At 33.1% G+C, this 21,141-nt stretch overlaps 2 protein-coding genes across 5 annotated transcripts in view; both read right to left on the bottom strand.

Moving 5' to 3' along the window:
* Window positions 1-5,779, bottom strand: part of LOC138330182 (kinesin-like protein KIF21A) — a 107,799-nt gene extending 102,020 nt beyond the window's left edge. The window contains exon 1 of the mRNA XM_069277625.1: window positions 5,416-5,779. Coding sequence (XP_069133726.1) covers window positions 5,416-5,483 — 68 coding nt within the window. The 5' untranslated portion in view covers window positions 5,484-5,779. The remainder of the gene's footprint in view (window positions 1-5,415) is intronic.
* A 5,816-nt stretch (window positions 5,780-11,595) lies between these two features.
* Window positions 11,596-21,141, bottom strand: part of LOC138330180 (UDP-N-acetylhexosamine pyrophosphorylase-like) — a 25,405-nt gene continuing 15,859 nt past the window's right edge. Inside the window, exons 8-11 of one of the 4 annotated variants that reach the window (XM_069277614.1) lie at window positions 19,387-19,578; window positions 18,052-18,081; window positions 16,899-16,968; window positions 11,596-16,048 (exon numbers count right to left, since the gene is read on the bottom strand). In XM_069277614.1, the coding sequence (XP_069133715.1) occupies window positions 15,929-16,048; window positions 16,899-16,968; window positions 18,052-18,081; window positions 19,387-19,578 (412 nt within the window). In that variant the 3' untranslated portion in view covers window positions 11,596-15,928. The remainder of the gene's footprint in view (window positions 16,049-16,898; window positions 16,969-18,051; window positions 18,082-19,386; window positions 19,579-21,141) is intronic. The other 3 variants (XM_069277615.1, XM_069277616.1, XM_069277617.1) reach the window with 3 other exon arrangements.

The raw sequence follows: 21,141 nt of genomic DNA, 5'->3' as shown, positions 1-21,141 counted from the left end.
CTGGTATAATGTCTACATTACAGGATTATAGTGATATAGGCATATAACATTGACACATGTAGGATCAAATTGGAGTGTGGAAGATATATAAATTCAATATATATCTAAAAGCTTTCTAAAACTTACATTTCAGAATCATTGTTTTTTCATTGCTTTAGAAACTTTAATAGTCAAATCTCTTAGCTCAATAAAAAAAAACACAACATCTAGTTGACTGTATATATAGCAATATGCGAGTTATCGGAGTACAAATTTATGTATTTGAGTTAATTATATCAATTTAGTAATTTGTGAATATTTTAATTGAGAGCAAAAAATATTTTAAGTTAATTAAAAACTGGTGGTCGTTGCAAACCAATTGAGCTTCAATTTCGTTTAAATCATACGATACATTTTTTGTCTCCACAACAACCTCATTATATTTACCAAGAAATGTAACGTTTATTGCAGCAAAACGTTAACCTGCTATTGTGAACAGTCACCTCTACATAAACAAAAATTCCACGGAAGTGGATGTGTCGCCTGCACAGCATCACAAAAAATAGTTATTTACAGTTGAAAATATTGTTAATAATTAGGTGAAGTTATCATGTCCCGTAACTCTTGCAAATATTGATGGATTTTGACCAGTATCAAACCCATCTAAGATCTCATTGATATAAAGCAACATACCAAAGTTGGTTTATAAATACTAAAGTTATCGAGCAGAAACCATGTTTTGGCAAATTTAAAGTCACGTAACTCTTGCAAATATTGATGGATTTTGACCAGTATCGAACCCATCTACGACCTGATTGATATAAAGCAATATATGAAATTTGGTAGAAATAAAGCATATATATGAAATTTGGTAGCAGAAACCATAGATTTATCTGTTTTGACGAATTTAAAGTCCCGTAACTCTTGCAAATATTGACAGATTTTGACCATTATTTAGCTCATATGATATCTCCTTGATATAAAGCAATAAACCAAACTTGGTTGAAATCGGACAATAAGTAATTAAGTTATCGCACAGAATCTTTTTCCCGTCCGCCGCTGACGACGACGCCGACACCGACATAGTGATACTTAAGTGTTGCCCTTGCGTTGCAGGCAACACAAAAAGGACCCTGTGTATAAAGAACAGACTCAACAATCCCAGCCACTTCAGGCAATTATGTACAGGACACCTTTCTATAAAGGACATTTATTGTTAGATATATTCCTTTTGGTGTCCTTAAGACAGATTTGTCTTGATCTGAATGTACACTCACCCATGATATATGGATGTCAATACCGACCTCCAAAAGACAAAATAATAGTTGTATAAAAGTCTACACCTTGAATACATAAGTGGTTAAAATATTTTTAAATTGGGATACTTTATACCAACACAAAGTGGTCAGTCCTTTACATTTAGACAATTCAGTACCACGGTCAATTGACCACAACCTTTCACAATTAAACCACTAGTGTTATCTAGCTCACGGGTATGTTAAACATTTGTTTTCTCAAGATTTCAAGTTTAGATGCCTATAACGTAGTGTCTATAGTTCTCCACACCAAATATAACCATATACAGAACCTGAGGGGGTGTTCTTTTGTAAAAATGTTTATTATTTTATCTCGACCATTGGTGCTATGAATAGATTTTGATCTTGAATAACATTACAGAAGCTAAAGAAAGACTATATATGAGCTATGAATTTAAAATGTAAGGTTATACAGTGCTTGTCACATTATACAGGTACATAAACTTCCATATTGTCACAGGGTTATTGTACCAATTAATTTGTACAATTAATGACATGCATGACCTATAGACATAAACTAGAGATCTAGACTACATGGATAATGTACGTATATCCCATTTAGATATAATGTAATGATCTTTGATCATTTTGTATATTTTGGGCCTTACATATTTTATATTTCGTTGATATATACCACTATGAGAGATTTACTCATTAAGTAACGTTCTAATGTGCAAATTAATCAACCATTGGCAATATTGTTCCCAAAACATTAAATGGAAGAGGAGAATGGAAGATGATCAGAGAAGGCAATTGATGTTGATGTGGAAACTAGGGGAGGGGAAGAGGGGTGTCTCGATCGGGGTAAGGGCTATGGATATGTGGTCCTATTGTAGGTCAATGGTTTAATTTGTAGCTGGAAACTCTGGATTCGATTCACTAACAAAATCTGACATTAAACAATCCAACAATTAAAACTGAACTCCATTAATAGCTGTGTCATAAATAAAGCATTTATTATGAATTATTCAAGTTTCAACACAAATTTTTTGTATTTATAAATAATATAATATTTACACTGTTTCTTACAATTAACGCCCTCCCCAATCCCTTTAAATAAGCTACAGACATCCTAAAAAGCACTGCAGTTAAATCAGCAATTTATGTAGGATTTTTCAAGGCCAGTCCAGAAGACTCATTTTCAAATTTTGATGAGTCCCAATACAAAGAAATATAGAGGGTTCTCAAAATTTTGGTGAGTCCAACAGTAAAATTATGAGTCCAGGACTCGTCTAGGTGAATCCTGTAAATCATGCATGAGTTTATCACATCTTGATATTTATGCCTATTGTAAAGCTGTAATTCTGATGTAATCTGCCCGTACCAAATAACAATTAAATGCTTTAATAAACTTTCAATTTAATTCATTCATCCCCAAATTTCGATAATGAACTGGTCTAGTTTTTGATTTAGAAGAGTTTAAATGTGTCTTCAGGGGTGAACGATTCTCAAGCTTAATTGCCTCATTTACATTTGTTATATTTTATATGTCAATGAAATGAATCACTGCAAGTGCAATAGTAATTAATGGGCACAATCCTCTAATAATTATATGCAATTAAAATTTTTTGAACTCGAATGTATAATTATGTAACACATATGAACAAGGATTAATAATCCTCAAATTTCAATAACATATGCAGGATACAGTGTATAATATGTAAAACGCAATACACACATTGGAAACATTGTGTATTAAATGAGAAGGAGCAGTAAGATAAATTACTCTGGTGACATCACCTTAAAGCTTACGGCCAAAAATTCATTGTGTGTAAAGTCTATTTCAGTATGTAACGTAGAATATATCAGCATGAATCACACAAAATCAATACTAGAGTGAACAATGCACATCACGCTATCACTTGTTTCACAAGGAAATAGTATGTAAGATACTATGCATCCTCTCTGTACTTCTATCCCTGGAGCTCTCACCTGTCTCATCGACATGGAATGGTTACTATATACAACTATTACAACATGTACCCTAACCCTTTTCCCCTAAAAACATTTTTAGGTATAGCTATGATACAGGACAGCAAAAAGGTCTTCACTATTGAAAAGTACATTTCTCAGGAAGTGTTTTTTACATATCAAAGTGCATCCTACAGCAGGTCTAGCTGGTTAGAGATGACCTTATATTCAAAATTAAAAACTATTAATATCTGAAATATATATATCCTCCAGTATTTTAGCAGATAAATTTCGAAAGGTCGTGAATGCAAATTATACACATGTCTAGATAGGCATATTTAATAGTTAACAATTGTCTTGTGTTTGACATGACAGCTATTACACATGTACATGTATATAGGTATACACCCACGGCCAGCCACCATCATCAGCAGCCTCCAGCTCTACAGTGGTGGAGAGTATTAGTAAATCTTATGAATCAGACAGCTTCAGGACATGTAAGTGGCCATGTATATTTTATAGGATCATAATGTGCCTGTGAGCTATATGAAAGTCATGGGGAGACTCCCAGTAAAGCTCACTGAGTCAGGATCAACAAATGGCAGAGAGTGACCATACCGAAAAGATTGATACAATGTGTTGGTTTCAATTGGTTGCATTGATTTCGGCTGATTGCGTTGGTGTAACATCCCATTCAAGTAGATTAATTTAAAATGAATGTAATTATTATTGTACCTGTTTGTAATGTGTAAGTTTGTGTGTGTGTTGTCTTTATGTTTTGGGAGGCTGCTGTATTGTATATATGTTGTGTCTAGATACATTTGTATTAATTACCATACCTTCCCCTTTTTGAGGCTTCATTTTCACTGACAACAAATCACATGCTGACTAAAAATATGGAAACCAATGGTTTCTTGATTTTAATTCTTTAGCAAATTGATTTATGGCCTACTTTGCACAATAATTTTATGAAAGGCTAAGTAATCCAAACTTGGTTCTATTAAGTGCCCTCTTATTTTTCAATTTTATAAGCACTAAGCACCAGCCTGGGTGCTTATTTGGGCAAATACAGTAAGATTTTTCTAGTCCAGAATACCTTTGTCCACACTTTTTGAATCACCCTGGTAATTTTGTGCCCCATATGCAATATTCAATCATATAACATACAGCTGTATAACAGGGGATTTGAACAATAAACATACTGTCATTCATATATGAATTAAAATTTTTACTGGATCAATTCCAGATGTTACAAATCTAACATTTTCTACAGGATTTATCAAATCTGAGTGTTTGTGTACTACTTTTAAAATCATTCCTATTAGTATATGTTTGATCGTGTGATGTAATATTATAACGTGTGTTTGCGCATTATGTATTAATGCTTTATTGTGACCATGTACCATCTGGTTCACGCTTTATAACGCTGAAAACATAACACATCAGACAAGTACAACCTTACAGATAATACATTCTCCTTCTTTTCTGAGTACTTTTATCTATATGGTGTACGTTTAAGGATTAAAGTGTAACAGGAGAGCAGCAAATGTAGCGGCCAGACCAGGATTCGAACCCCTGAACATTTATATTTTATATATAGTCAAATGCTCTACTGTGCTGTGCACCTGGTCACAGATGACCATTCCATTCCAATTACGCAAGACAAAAGTATATTTCTGTGGCATTATTCTATTGAAGGATAAAGTTGAATAATGGATATAACAATGGAGATATGATGTGGACCAATTACCATGATTAGCTATCTAATACATTTATACCAAGTGTTCTTCGTAAAGATTTTCTTTTATAAAGCATTTAACAAATTGTCAGTCAAATCTAGATATTATGCAGTTTTACTGATGCAAATCTGGAGTATTGTATGAATAGTGAGTATGATCATTTCTAATTTAATCTATTTTAGGTGGGCTATGATTTATATACAGACTAAAATCTAGTACATTTCCACAACACAGGCACCTGCAGTTTCATTAAATTAAACAATTATCGCTTGTTTTCTGTCTTGATAACATTGACAATATTTTCTTGTCAGTAGAATCAGCAAGCCTCATATATGTTTCAGTTAGAATATAACCTAATCAGCTGATTCGCTTCAATAGACCTAACTGTCTGTGATAGACGTACAGTAACCCACTTTTTGACCGATCAATAATCAATTTTCAAATCAGTTATAAGAATGACAGTTTTATACCTCAATGCCACTCGGACACTGCTCTGGTCCTCCACTTGTTCCTTCTGGTCTTCGTTCTTTTCTGTCATCTTCCTAGAAATGTGTAGCACCTAACAGCAAATGATTGATCTGACGACAAAAAATATTTGCAGTTTCACACTGCCGATTTCTCGGATGTCACTTTCCACCTGCGAACAAAACACAATATTTCCCACATCATTGCCGTTTAAAACGGCTAGACTTATCACTTTTACATTTCCTTTGCTGCAATATCCTCATAAAGCATAGACATCTCCTTGTTAAAGGTACCCGACCATCACGTTAGCGTAATGCACTGAGATGTCTTTATCGACGAGTTCGCCAACCGCGGATGGAGTCAAATAGCGACATCTCGAGGAAGTTTATTACACTAAATGAAGGGGGGTAATTCTAGATATGTAACACAACTATCTCCAAAGATTTAGATGGTACTTTCCAAATGTTCGGTTGCTATGCTATGATTATTTTCGAATTACTTAAAACAGACGGAGAAAAAAATGAGGGAAAATACCAAAAAATAGAAAACTGTACAAAAATGTACATTTATGTCGAAAAAATAACCATGAAAAGAACTTATGGCAATCACAGGCCAAACTAATACTGTATACTTTTTGTCACATGATGTGTGCTTAGATGTTAATCAAGGATTTATAAGTGAGAAGGATTCGTGTCTGTCTCTTTACATTACTAAACACCACGCGAGACGCCTATGAACCGGGAATAAAAACCGTTTTTCTCAACAAATACTTGTCTTATCGAATCAAACGAAACACCATTGTAAAGTTTATTAAATTCCACGACGTTTATAACTTGCTTTAAAGACGGAATGTTTAGGGGATATGTCTTAAATTTTCGTTAAAAAAATCGACAGCTCATGAAATGACAGCACCGCTTCAGAAAGTAAGACGGTAACCCTCGCACCCGCAAGCTACATCAAAGGCTGCGCCAGCGGATATCAAAGGAAAATCAGTCGTCGCCCAACGTCACGGTCAGTGCACAAACACAAAAGCGCCTGCCTTGGACTTCCCCAAAACCCAGTGTGACTTATCCTTCTCATATAAATCCTTGATGTTAATTAATTAATTGATTATATTATACTTAATATACTTCATGAGGAAAATTATTTTTATGTCTAGATTTCATCATCTAGCATCTCAAAAGTGAAAAGCAAGGTTAAGCCAACAAAGTGTTACTCCTACAATGATTTTGATTATATACCCACGTATGCAACCAACTTATATAATTAATATTCTGTAGAGTGTAGGACATGCCATTTATAATATCACATTTTAAAGTTTTATTACAAATAGAACATCTCACCAATCAAAGTATGTTATATAGGCCTAACTCAAAGACTATTCAGCTAAACCTTCATGGATTATCTCCCTTAGAATTTACTCTAATGTGCGGCCTAGCCCCTAAGTACATGTAGCCAGAGACTTAGATATAATATCTAAGTCTCTGATGTAGCGTAATATTGCAACAACATTAATTTTTGTTTGCTTTTTTATTTCGGGAATTTGATCTTTTTCTTCAAAGAAATCTTTCAACAAAATACGGAGCCCTCTCAAGTGTACAATTCCATGGTTGCATTACCAATATGAAATCAAGTGTACGTAAGACAAACATTAGGCTTGTAGAAATAATCTGATATAAAATAATGTAACATGTACATGACTCATTTTTTAACTCTGACATGTTAAAATGTCCTTGTGATCTTTTTAGATCCTCCGAAACCTAAAAAAATTTGACCCAGATCAATAGGCCTATCGGTTTAAATGATTTACTCCCTGAAATATATCTTCCTTCCCATACTTCTGCAATAACATATATCATATTTATACAAAAAAATAGATATCAATATTTCAAGTTCATTAGCTGATCATGCCTATCTAATTGGAACTGGGATTCTTTCCATATTATCAACAACATTCCTATTTCTGTAGAAAATGAAATGCAAATGCTTCCAAATATTTCATATCTTCATTACTTTATTTACATGTATAATATCAATATTATATATCATATAAACGTATAAAAGAAGGAGGATCCGACTGATGAGTGGATCTGTCGACTATACAATCAGACTGGAATTCCAGTGACGACTAGGAACTAAAAGAATTGGCTGTTGACGACTGTAAATGGAGACAGTTGGGAGAGACCGGCTGTGGTATTAGGCTTGGCACGCCGTTTGAAGCGCATCCTTCGCGAGGAGGATTACGTAGAACCGTAATGGTCGCACGAGAGTGGGAGAAAATGAGCGACCCGTTGAACATACTTTGAAACGACACCGGAAAAGAATGTGAGCACGAGTCACAACTAAAGAAGGAGTTGTTAAGGAAATACCTGCAAGAATGAAGACACACTACAATCCATGAGGAGAAGGACCCTGGACACAACCTATGCACCAGAGGGAGAAGAGATGCAAAACGGTGAGGTAGACTCTCAGAGGGAATATCACGAATGTACATCCGGTACTATAGGGGTAGAGAGTTTTGGCATGAACGAAAAGAAAGGAAGGAGAGTTGAACAAATTGGATAAAACAGACGAGAGAAGGAAACCGTTAACATCACAAGGGAGCTGAGAATGTCAAAGAAACAATTCAGGGAAGAAACAGACGTACAGAAACAGCCTATCATCGAACTGATGCAATGAGTCAGGAATAGGTTCAGACAGAAGCCACATCGTTTCAAGTTGGGGAAGAAACTTTTCTGGAGCAAGGGATATGGACAGCTGGATTGGTAAAAAAAAGTCGGTATAGAAACATACGAGAAGAGTCTATTTTCAGGATTATAAGCCGCAACTGTGTCAGGTGCTGGAGAAATTCAAAGACTTTTTCGACAGTTTTCAGATGCACTTCACCGTAGGGACTACACAACAGCTTGACACAGATCAGAAGTCAAATTGTCACCGGTTGTACGATATAATTTTAAAATACTCTTTGCAGAAGCGATGGACTTGGTTATAAAAACTTATGAGGTCCTTGCATGTCAGCAGGCACAGGGACCTGGCACGAAATTTTTTTAACCAATGGTATACATACATATATGATACTATAATATATATACATGTATACTGTTAGTTTAAAAAAAAGTCGTGCCAGGTCCCTGTGTCAGCAGGCGCAGTAAACAATCACCAACCAAATCATTTATTGACGACATGACGGTGACAATGAAGCCGGCGAAAAAAGGGAGGTGGGCACTCAGGGATCTAGAAAAGATGAAAACTTCCAGCCAAATCTTGGAGCCTCGTCCTATATTCAGGCAATATGACTGAGGAAAGATGAAAAGTTGGCGATGAAGAGCATGCTGAAGTTGCAGTAGCTATAAAATAAATGTATAGCTTATATCCTGCAACCAGCATTGATGTTGTCGGAATACAACTATCACATATATTTTTTTTGCTGTATTCAAAAGTAGCTGTTTTTAAGAATTTCAGCACCTATACCGATTTTACGATCTACTTCCGGGGCGAAAAAATGTTTAAAAGATGGACATATTTGCAACAATGTTGGCATCTTTCAGCTGAAATGTTTGAGTGTTTTGAATAAATGTTGCAGGATAAAAAGTATACATGGTCATAGTCTTAATATATGAGCTGTATTTTTGGCTCGGGTAAGAAAGAAAAAGTGGCTCGCATTGATGTTGTCGGAATACAACTATCACATATATATTTTTGCTGTATTCAAAAGTAGCTGTTTTTAAGAATTTCAGCACCTATACCGATTTTACGATCTACTTCCGGGGCGAAAAATTGTTTAAAAGATGGACATATTTGCAATAATGTTGGCATCTTTCAGCTGAAATGTTTGTGTGTTTTGAATAAATGTTGCAGGATAAAAAATATACATGGTCATAGTCTTAATATATGAGCTGTATTTTTGGCTCGGGTAAGAAAGAAAAAGTGGCTCGCCACTTTTAGATTTCTTAACCCTCGGCAAAATACGGCTTACATTTTAAGACACTGCATGACCATGTATTCTCTAAATCTGTGCCATAACTCAGCTACATCAGTGGAAACAGCTAGCGCGTCATTGAAATTAAAGCGCACTTATGTCTAAGGTTGGAGAACCCACATGATTTAATGGATTTAATGGAAAATAATGGACGCAGGCTAGAAGCCTCTATGTCCATATTATAAGACATAATATAAACTAATTATATTGTCACTGGTAAAGTTGTATACAAGTACTCAATAAAATTATTTATCAGGAATTACTATAGATATTGTCCTTCATATGGTTATCTAGCAGTATCTCAAAATCTTTAGTAGTCTCTGCATTAACGACAGACTCTGGTAGACAATTCCAGGTGTCAACAACTACCCTAAACGTGAAAGAGTTTTTCCTTAGCTGAAAGAGTTTTTCCTTAGATGAGGGAATTGACCAGTATTAAAGTCATCAGTTTACACAAGTGTATTACAGGTATGATCACTACTTATCACATTTTGAAAAAAAACCATTTTTGGTAAAAAAAAAAAAAAAAAAAAAATAGTCATTTAAATTAGTAGCAAAGACTTCATGTCACTCAAATTTACCTGGATACTGAAAATGTCAATAATAACAAAATTAGGACTTCCAGACAGGCTTTGTCTAATTTTTTTTATAAAATTTTGCCATTTTGTCATTAGTTTGTAAACGGATTTTGCAATATGAAGAGTCACAATAAAAGGTTTTAGCTATTTTCAGTAATTTAATAAAATTTGGACCTGCTACGAGGATTTTTTTGACTTATTTTTTTATATTCGGGGATATCTGATGATGATGATGATGATGAGAATGGTGATGATGATGGTGATGAATGATGATGATGAATGGTAATGGTGATGATGATGATGATGATGAATGATGATGATGATGATGATGATGATGATGATGAATGGTGATGATGATGGTGATGATGAATGGTGATGAATGGTGATGATGATGATGATGATGAATGGTGATGAATGGTGATGATGATGATGATGATGAATGGTGATGAATGGTGATGATGATGATGAATGAAGCTGATGCAGCAGATTATGATGATGAGTGATGATAATCTTTTGTTTTGTATTTGTAAAAATGCTTTGGAAAAAAAAAATTATTATTAAAATAATTATAAAAAAAAAAGATGGGCGACTGAGCGTAGGAACTGTGCATCTTGTAACAGGTAAGCTAAACAATAGAAATGTCTGGAAGACATGTATGTAATGGACAAGCACCACAAGGTACTGTAGAGTTGTTAACTTTCGCGGGTGTGAAATTTCGTGATTCACTGTAATTTATTCGCGAATCACCATTTTTATCCTTTGAAAACACCATTCACATGATATGATGCGATTTTTAAAACCATGATTTTTGATCAATTTCGAGATTTAGAATTAATCTGCTTTAGCAACTTAATGCCCATGTAAATATTAGCAATATACAGTATGTTTTATGCTTTGTATGTATATTATCCTGCTAACTTTATTCATAACATTGACTTGAAACGCAAGAAGAGTAACTGAAAATGTATCAGTCTCCCTCATACATGTAGGTGACATTATCCATATGAGAAAATATAAACAAGAGGCCCAGAGGGCCTGTATCGCTCACCTGGTTTTTTTTTTTTAGTAATAATCACAAGACTCTGACAATTAGAAAAATAAGCAAAACTGACTCCCAAAGTTTAATTTTGAATCACAACCATACAGTGATGCTATTGAAATACAAATATGCTATCCAATACATAGGTTCAGAGACAAAGTAATTTATATGAAAATAGTAGCCTAATTGACCTTTTTGACCAAGCATCTATTGCCGTCTAAGGCCCCGGAGGTCAGCCCTATCATTTGTACAATTTTAAATCCCAAACCTATATGGATGCTACCATTGCATTATGAGTACTCTTCCATGCTTAGTTGCAGAGAAAAAGAAGTTTATATGGAAATAGCTAAATTGACCCCTTTTGACCCCACCCCTCAGGCCCCTGGGGGGTCAGCCCCATCATTTGTACAATATTCGGTAAGTAGCCCATAAGGATGCTACCAGTCAAATTTTGTTGAAATCCAACCAGCGGTTATGGAGAAGAAGTCGATTGTTGACGGACGCCGGACGCTGCGGTATCCCATAAGCTCACCTCGGTCCTTCAGACCAGGTGAGCTAAAAATCAACAAAAGAAATTCCAAAGCAAGGATCCATTTCAATAAAACATTTTATTATCCCATTTGCATATCCACAAAACATACACAGACTTTGAAATCAACAGATCCCTCAAGAAAATAAGTTACTATTATGTTTTAATTGAATTATTACAATTTTGAAACATAAATTAGCCAACAGCAGCATTGAAATTCAATACTGTATGCTTTACATTTATCATTAAATGAATAAATATAGTCTTAAATATTTTATCTTTTACCGAATGATCACAAGTCAATTTAGAACATTTTTGTAATTCCACTGCACATTGTAACACCGACATGTTACATTGCCATGTTCGCAAAAATTTGATCCACACAATTTTCAGAAATGATAAAACTATGTATACAGTATATATATAGTTAAATTGTGAAAATATAAATCTAAAATTTAATTTTTCCATTTTCATTTCAAATCGCACAAAAAACATTTGATCTGCATACATAGCCGTCTATACAGGCAATCGTTAATCATGTTGGCGACAAGTTGATAGGACCTAGGTAAAAGTGTTAAGTTTAGTTATGGCCAACAAAATACTTCGAACTGAACCTTTTATGAGTTCAAGTTTAGGAGGTTCTACTGAATTCCTACAATAGAGTTTGGTGGAACTATTAAATCTAAACTATGTGTATGCATCATTATTGCCCAATATCATGTCACAATTAATGTTTAACCTTCACAGAAGTTTAAATATGTGATAGTTCTAGCATCTTGTGCGGGATTGTCTCCTTATCTAGTACATTGATATAGTCATATAATGATAAGTCCATTTAATTGTATCCATGTACACAATTACATAAATAAAATCTAATACTACAGCTATACATAGAAAATGTTATTCACAAGAAATGACGAAAACACAAAAAATAAGGTTTTTAATAACAGAAGTAGGTGACAAATGTGTGAAGAGATGTGAATGGTGTATGGAAGTAAACTCTTGAGAAAGTTATTTGTTTTTTAAGACATATTATTATTATAGTATCACATCTGAAGTTATAATACATCACAACCTTGTGACCAGTATAGATACACTATTAGCGATCCTGTATGTGAAGTTACAAAAACTTGTTAATTCATGCTGACATTTCTGTATGCACCGTTATTATTTTTAAGGGTAAACGAAACTCGTGGTGATGCAAGTGGCAGAGAATTATGTCTTAAATACACTGCAAGTTTAAAATTCGTTTTTAATTTTTTTAACCGCAGATATGTGAAGACGTTATGATGGATGAAATTTTCTTTCCAGCTGAAATTTGGATATTTTTCAAAAAAAATAAAATAAATAAAAAAATAAATAAATGAAATATTGGAAACACTAACCAAATCATTAAATAATGTCTTTAGCAAGCAACAATTGTTTACGATTCACGACAATTTATTATAACCGGCATCATGCTTATAATACAGCAGGTATAATGTTCAATGCTATTTACAATTAGATATGAGCAATACTTGTTTGATTGTGACTGTAATCCATGTACAATACTGGTAGAGATAACTAATCAGCAAACAAAAAACAAACACAATTCATTATTATTTTTTTTAAATAATTGCATCACATCATTTTATACACCGGTATGTGGTTTTTAAGTCGAAACTCACAATGTTTCTAATCATTCATTTTCATAAAACCAAAAACAAGAACCACATAACTTTAACACACTGACTTCAAAAGAGGGCAACCTCATCTATCAAAGTTATCTCCCCTTTTTTATCTTTGGATAATTAGTACATACATCTTGGAAAATACTTTTATCTTTTTATACTGTTATAACTTTAATCCTTTTCTAATTAATACTTCTGTAAAACTAACCGCATTTAATACCCCAAAACATATTTTGAAAATATTTCTATAACTTACAAAAAAATAATGGAAAAACACTAAAAGAAATATACTTAAAAGTTGAAACAAAACATTAAAAGCACTTTAATATGAAGACATTAATATTGTAAATAACAGAAAATTATATTCGGTTTCTGACTGGTTTTCTTGGTTGATATTTTATACATTGTTTAATGTATACAGTAAATACCACCTCGGTTAAATCTGACAAAAATACTTACATACAAAGCCACAAAATATGCAGAAACTCGTGTAATAACATTTGCTGACTTAAATACTAATAAAGGTAGGTTATGATTTAAAGTTATACAATGTGCAATGACTGGTCAACAATTTTGATCATACAAATGTCATTTAGAGAACTTTTATCAATTTCGTAATTCCAGTATTAAGCCTCTTTTTCAGAAACTTAAATTAAAATTTATCCCTTAATACATGTACAATCATATTTAGAAAAGGTAAGTTTCAAATTTTTGTGGTATCTACTCAAAAAAACTATTAAATATTGAGTATAAGGTTTCCATACCCATTTCCCGTATTGGACTGGAGACTCCCAACATTTCAAACAAAAAAAATCAGTCTCCAGTTTGTAGAAGCGGGTCATGAAATTTCTAAATATCTTTCTCAGTTTTCTCCTGATTGTGTAAGAAAATTTATGAAAACGAATTTTTCTTTTTTTTTTCTTTTTCAAATTGTTGTGCGACTTGCGTTGAATTTCCAGTTTGAGAAGGGTCGACAAACTGAAAATCCTTATAAAGTTTAGCCAAAATTTGTCCATTGACAGGGTTTACGTCTGTTTTATGGTCTATCTATCTCAGGTACATACAAGGACAAAAGGTTCTCATAAATATATGTCATGCTTTTCTCTATATACAATATTGTACAAAATTCTGATTAAAATTAAATTGATTTAAGTGAAACAACTGTACATTAGAAATTGTTTAGCAAAATAAAACAAATCAACATTTATCTATTATGATGAAATTTTGAAATATTTCCTGTGCTCCAAAATGTAAATACTGTATACCGCTCCGGTAATCAAATAAAATATTACTTATAGTACCAATCTTTTTTTTTCACATAAAAAAATTGTCATTAAACCCGAACAAGTCATGTCATGAAGGACTTTAATTTCACCAATACAGGATCTTAAAAATATTCAAAGGTAAGTAAGAGACTTTAGAAGTTACTCATTCCAATTTTCAAAAAGATCATGTATAAAATAAAATTTGCTAAATACTTTAATGGAAAATTGAAAACATGAAATATTCACACAAGAAATTCTCACCAAGCAATGATGCTAAGATTCATGCATTTCTTTCTAGAATAAATAATAGTGATCAAAATCTAACAAAAAAGGTGTGACTATTCAAATACTTTATTAAAGTTTTGTATTAAAATGTAAAACCAATCTTTAAAACCTTTACTTAAAACTCAATTTCTACTACATGCATATCTATCTTACTTATCATGAACCCAATCAACGACCTAAATAAATTAACACTTGAGTTAAATTAACGTTAATATAATAACAATATATATAACAAGTAGTTAACGTGTGCTTGACCAGCAAAGCTGTAATAAAAATCTGAAGAATTGGTATATCGTTTTATAACAGAAATATTATAAATTGGTATTAACAACATTGATGGTTCAACATGATGCTTACAAATTCAAAACGAAATTCATTCACAAAACATTCTGCTTCATATGCTATTTTTTCCACGAGAAAGATGCACCACATAATCTGAGACTTTAGGATTTACAGTCATTGTCTTAGGACAATGTTAACTATACACAGTCATCATAATAATTTGTAGACTCAGAGGTTAAGGGTTCGAATTCCACATTTTTTGTCACTTGCTAAAAATAGCAAGTGCCCTAAATTTGTACTTGCTAAAATATATTTTTACTTGTAATTAAATATTTGTATTCAAATTACTATTTTTTTTATATATAAAATCATTTATTTTTCCATGATGATGTGAAGTGTATAGGTATATCAACAACAATATAGGAAGAACTGTGTCCCCATATTTTCCATTAAAACAATTTTTTCAAAATCATTTTGTCATTTTTACAGTTGTCCATAATAAAAAAAACTTGCTAAAATATGTAAGTGCATATTTCTTTCACTTGCTATTCTGGTATATCTACTTGCAAAAAGCAAGTAAAATAGCCTGAAATTCGAGCCCTGCAGGTAAGCTCACATCCACGTGCACTATGATTTACCCCTGCAAAATAATTTCCAATAAAATTCAGGGCAGTCAAAATTCAGCACAATGTTTTTTAAAAGGATTAAATTATTACCAACAACATATGTTAACAGTATCTTATATGATTAGTTGTCTTTCAAAGACATACGCATAACTATAACAAGAAGTGTTGAGATTTAAATGGCCTCGCTTGACGAACAACATGATCTATTTAGAGATCATTTGTATTTAGGTAATGATATGATGTTTCCTGATGTAGATGTCATTATTTAACTTGCGGTGCCATTGACTGTAATGTCTTGAAGAATGGTTGGTTCACTGTCAGTCGGTCCCATTACAATTTGCACAGGTGGAACAAGCTTCTTACCATCTAAAAGTTCAGTCAGACCCTAAAACACATCAAAAAATTCACTGACTACTAAACAAGACAATTCCCAAAATCGTTGGAAATCTACATCTAGAAATTTTTCAACTGCAAAAATTGATTCTCTAAAATGAACTTTACTTAAGAGTTTACCACAACCAAACTACTTGCTGAAATTAACAAAAAAAAAACACCATTTAAGGTACAAACATTGTATAAAATTTTGAACATTTCGTTTTGTTTTGTAAATCTCATTTTTTTATTTGACTAGATAATTAATTTGACGAATATTGTCTTAGCTCTGATAATGTCAATGTATTTTATCTAAGATCAAGAATGATATTCTAAACTTCATATTTTTGAGAATTACAGTGACATTTTGACAAAAACATTTACTATCATCATCATGAGTTATTGCATCCTCTGTATAAGATACCAATGGTTTCTGGCATTTTCAAGAACATGTAAATAAATACAGTAACCCAGCACAAGTTTGGTCTTACTATCAATAATATAAGTTCTTACCTCCCCTGCATAAGATACCAATGGTTTCTGGCACAAGTTTGGTCTAACTATCAATAATATAAGTTCTTACCTCCCCTGCATAAGATACCAATGGTTTCTGGCACAAGTTTGGTCTAACTATCAATAATAAAAGTTCTTACCTCCCCTGCATAAGATACCAATGGTTTCTGGCACAAGTTTGGTCTAACTATCAATAATATAAGTTCTTACCTCCCCTGCATAAGATACCAATGGTTTCTGGCACAAGTTTGGTCTAACTATCAATAATATAAGTTCTTACCTCCCCTGCATAAGATACCAATGGTTTCTGGCACAAGTTTGGTCTAACTATCAATAATATAAGTTCTTACCTCCCCTGCATAAGATACCAATGGTGAAACCTCACACTTGTTGAAGTGGTCATCATTCTCTCCTTTCCGACTGAAATAGATAAAAACAAGTGATGTCAGGTTTTTATACTGGATTACACTTCAAATATCAGTAATGTTGATATACTATTCCAAGAATACTTTTTTTGGTTTGTCTTTTATGTCATGTTTTTCGTTTCTCGTTTCGTCTCTATTAATTTTTTCCCTATTGATTTTTTTAATTGTTTTTGTTTTGTTCTCTTGATTATTTTAAAAATAAATGCATAAAAATATATTCAAAATCAGAATCAACAGAATGGCAAATGAAAGAAATTGACAATTATATCTTAAGAAGTTTGCAATTTAATTACATTAGTAATTTTTGCAAAAACAAAAATATAATTGCGTTTATTGTATTGGTGAAATGATCCGCACATGACCTAAATATATTTCTGTTATCTGTTGAGCAGTATAATACCCAGATTTCTAACAGATCAATCTACAAAGTACCTTCACCATAGTCAATTATCTGTAGAACAGTTTACCAATATTTAACCAATGTTTCACAGCAAGACATATTTTATTGTCAGATGTTAAAGACAATAGGACTTTGGCAACAGGCAACCACCCTCTCCTTGAAATAGTTTTGTGTTAATTACAGCAGGATTATAACTAAAATTTCTGTTTAGCATACTTTTGGATGTCTAAAATTTATAATTCTAGGTATGGATAAATATTACCAGGAAGCAATGGATACAGCTCAATCCACAATGATTCAGATAGGAGGTTTATTAAGTCTGTAATATGGATTTCCATATCTAATCAGGCAAATTATAGCAGAATCAAGTTAACCTTATGCCACTCTAAACGTCAACCCATTACACCCCTGGAGATGCATTTAGATTATTCTCATTCAAAGGCTGGAATAATCCATTTTGGATCATCAGGGGGTGAATGTGAATTAAAACCAGTAACAAAACTACCATCAACCAGAATTTGATCATTCAAACAATATTACTAGCTGTCATTTTACACAAATTCTATATAATATCCGATGTTATCCAAAACCAAATTTTAAGGCACACAAGTAAATGCACTAAATGTTTTAGTAATAGCACATCAATATATAGGTGACAGCCACATCCTCAAGACTTACCAGTCGCCACTTTCTCTGGCCTTCTTAGCACTGAAACAAATGTACAACAGTGAGGCGGATATAATCATGCACTAGGGGACATGCATGTAACAGTGAAGTTTAGGATATGTACATTAGTAACTTCATGTTTTAGTGGTATTTCATATTCTTATTTGTTATTATTAAAAATAAATCTTCCAAAATTTTATAGCACGGTGCAATTACATTCTGCAGATTATCATTCTTAAGATAAAGATTAAAAATGTTCATATTTTATATTGAAAGGCTCTGTCAACCTGCTCCTATAATTAAATCATTTGCCGTTTTCTAATTTAATACTGAACATTTAATTAAAATTTTCTCTTTTTAAATATGAGATACAGTATATTAGGTTTGAAACTTTTGGAAGAATTTGTTGACTTGTTCAGCTATCTTTCAATATAAACATATTCATATATCTTTTATATTTTGATGTTAAAATATATTCATCTTTTTCATTCACAAAATGACTAGAAATATCTGGAAGATGTTTGTTTGATTAGACTCTCTAACGACAACCTCTCTTCATTAATTAGACTCTCTAACGACAACCTCTCTTCATTTATTTCAAAGAATTTAAAGAGGCTAAACCGATAATAAATCTTTTACGTATCAATTACTCAAGATCATATGATAAAAGAAAACAAAAATCTCACAACATAATTTGCCACTGTATTGTTGAGACATTCTAACAAATGAAACATGTGCCCTACTTAATGGTATTGAAAACTTTTTCTTAAACTCCAGCTTTTAGACATTCTCTTAAAGTGCAAAAGGAATGATTGTTTTGTCAATGGTGCTTCAAAATTAATTTAATCCATGCAATATAAGTAAAAAACAAAAATGAAAATTGCGTAAAATTTTCCACTGATATGTTTTTGAGTACATGCGTTATGTATTTTGCAGAACGAGTGCAAGCCACAACATCATCTGTTATTGCAATATTGATAACAGCTAGCATGAATGTTATTATCAATAAAATATGCATTAATCATTCTACTAAAAAGCAATCATGGAATCAGGCGAACAAAATGGCATATAGATCATGCAATTGTTAGTTTAAACTATTAAAACTAATTTTATCTATATACATTCGAAATTGATCATATCAAAAAATAATTATATTTCCATACAAACAAAACTACAAAATTTTATGACCGTGTATATGAGTGAAAATACATGCATTGTAAATTGTTTTATAAGTGAATTACAAAGAATACGGCATGTGGGTTTTTTTTTACTTTCTTTTCAAAAATGTGAAATACAATTTCTAAAATTGATGCAAAAGGATGATTTTGTTTCATGAGAATTACGTACCATGGGATATCAGGAAGTGATGACCCGTCACTGTGTACAAACTTTGAGCCAGCTCCTAACATGTAGCGATGATGGAGATTTAGCAGGGCCTCTCGGCAGGTCGTAGGGGTATCCTTGGCAGCAGTATCAGCATTCTTCAGGGGAGCAAACTCATCTTCTCGAAGGACTTCCCACACGGCAAAGCTCCTGTCACATTTACACCAAACAAACGGACACAACCAAGGCCAAATAAGGAGAGGGAAGAAGGGGGAAGCAAGGGAGACATGGAACAGGTTGGTCGGAAGATTTCACAGAGGAAGAAGGTACAAAAGGAAAGAGGGGAGGAAAGAGAGATGGAAAGAGGGAAGGATAGAGTGGAAAGAAAAATATTATGTATCGGTTAGTTTAGAGTGAAAATAGTTTCATTAATAGCAAAAGGTTGACATGTTAAAAGATAATAAATTTTACAAAAAAAAAGAGTAGTGAAAAGAAAATTTACATAATATGCAAATTTTTTTCCCCATTTAATCAGAGTAAAAAAAATTTTGTGAGTAAGCCAAAGCAACAGAAGCAACAAAAGGAATATAATTGATTTTTAATGAAAAGTGCAAACCACACACAAACACACACACAAAGCACACAAAAAAGAAGTGGGGGAAAAAGAGAGAGAAAAGTTATGTTACTACAAAGTTAAGCTAATTAAAAGCAACATTTTATTCAAATCTAAAAGTAAGCTAAAACCCTTAAAGTAATTGTGCAAAAAGCTTTGACATTGATTCCAACTAAATACAGTGAAGTAAAAATGGTTATGAAAAAATGGACCAATCAGTACCAATGTATCATCGACCAGAGAAAAAAAAGAAAACAAGTCAGCTCTGGCGTATGTAAGTGAGCAACTAGGTGCTTAATTTGGTTTCTACAATGTACAGGACATGACATCTACAATGGAGATTTTTGGTGGACATGGTCAAGGGTACTGAAATAAGGCATCTAAGAATTAATTGTAATTTATCCAGTCTCATGTTTGACAACTAGAGCAGATATGTACTGGCAATTAGGAAAAACAAGAGGCCCATGGGCCTTAACGGTCATCTGACTATTAGTACAACATAGTTGTTTAAAGATTTTAGCCTATTTGCCGCCTGTGACCTTGAATGAAGGTCAAGGTCATTCATTTGAACAAACTTGATAGCCCTTCATCCCAGCATGTACCAGGTCCAATATCAGTACCCTGAGCCTTCTGGTTCTTGAGAAGAAGTCGTTTAAAGATTTTAGCCTTTTTGACCCCTGTGACCTTGAATGAAGGTCAAGGTCATTCATTTGAACAAACTTGGTAACCCTTCATCCCAGCATCCTACAGGCCAAATACCACTACCCTGGGCCTTCTGGTTCTTGAGAAGAAGTCGTTTAAAGATTTTGGCCTTTTTGACCCCTGTGACCTTGAATGAAGGTCAAGGTCATTCATTTGAACAAACTTGGTGGCCCTTCATCCCAGCATGTCACAGGTCCAATATCAGTACCCTGAGCCTTCTGGTTCTTGAGAAGAAGTCGTTTAAAGATTTTAGCCTTTTTGTTCCCTTTGACCTTGAATGAAGGTTAAGGTCATTCATTTGAACAAACTTGGTAGCCCTTCATCCAAGCATGTCACAGGTCTAATATCAGTACCCTGAGCCTTCTGGTTCTTGAGAAGAAGTCCTTTAAAGATTTTAGCCTATTTGACCCCCGTGACCTTGAATGTAGGTCAAGGTCATTTTTTTAACAAACTTGGTAGCCCTT

This window comes from Argopecten irradians, chromosome 8 (genome assembly GCF_041381155.1).
Source record: "Argopecten irradians isolate NY chromosome 8, Ai_NY, whole genome shotgun sequence".
NCBI classification, from domain to species: Eukaryota; Metazoa; Mollusca; class Bivalvia; order Pectinida; family Pectinidae; genus Argopecten; species Argopecten irradians.
This window is presented reverse-complemented; position numbering and strand designations above follow the sequence as displayed.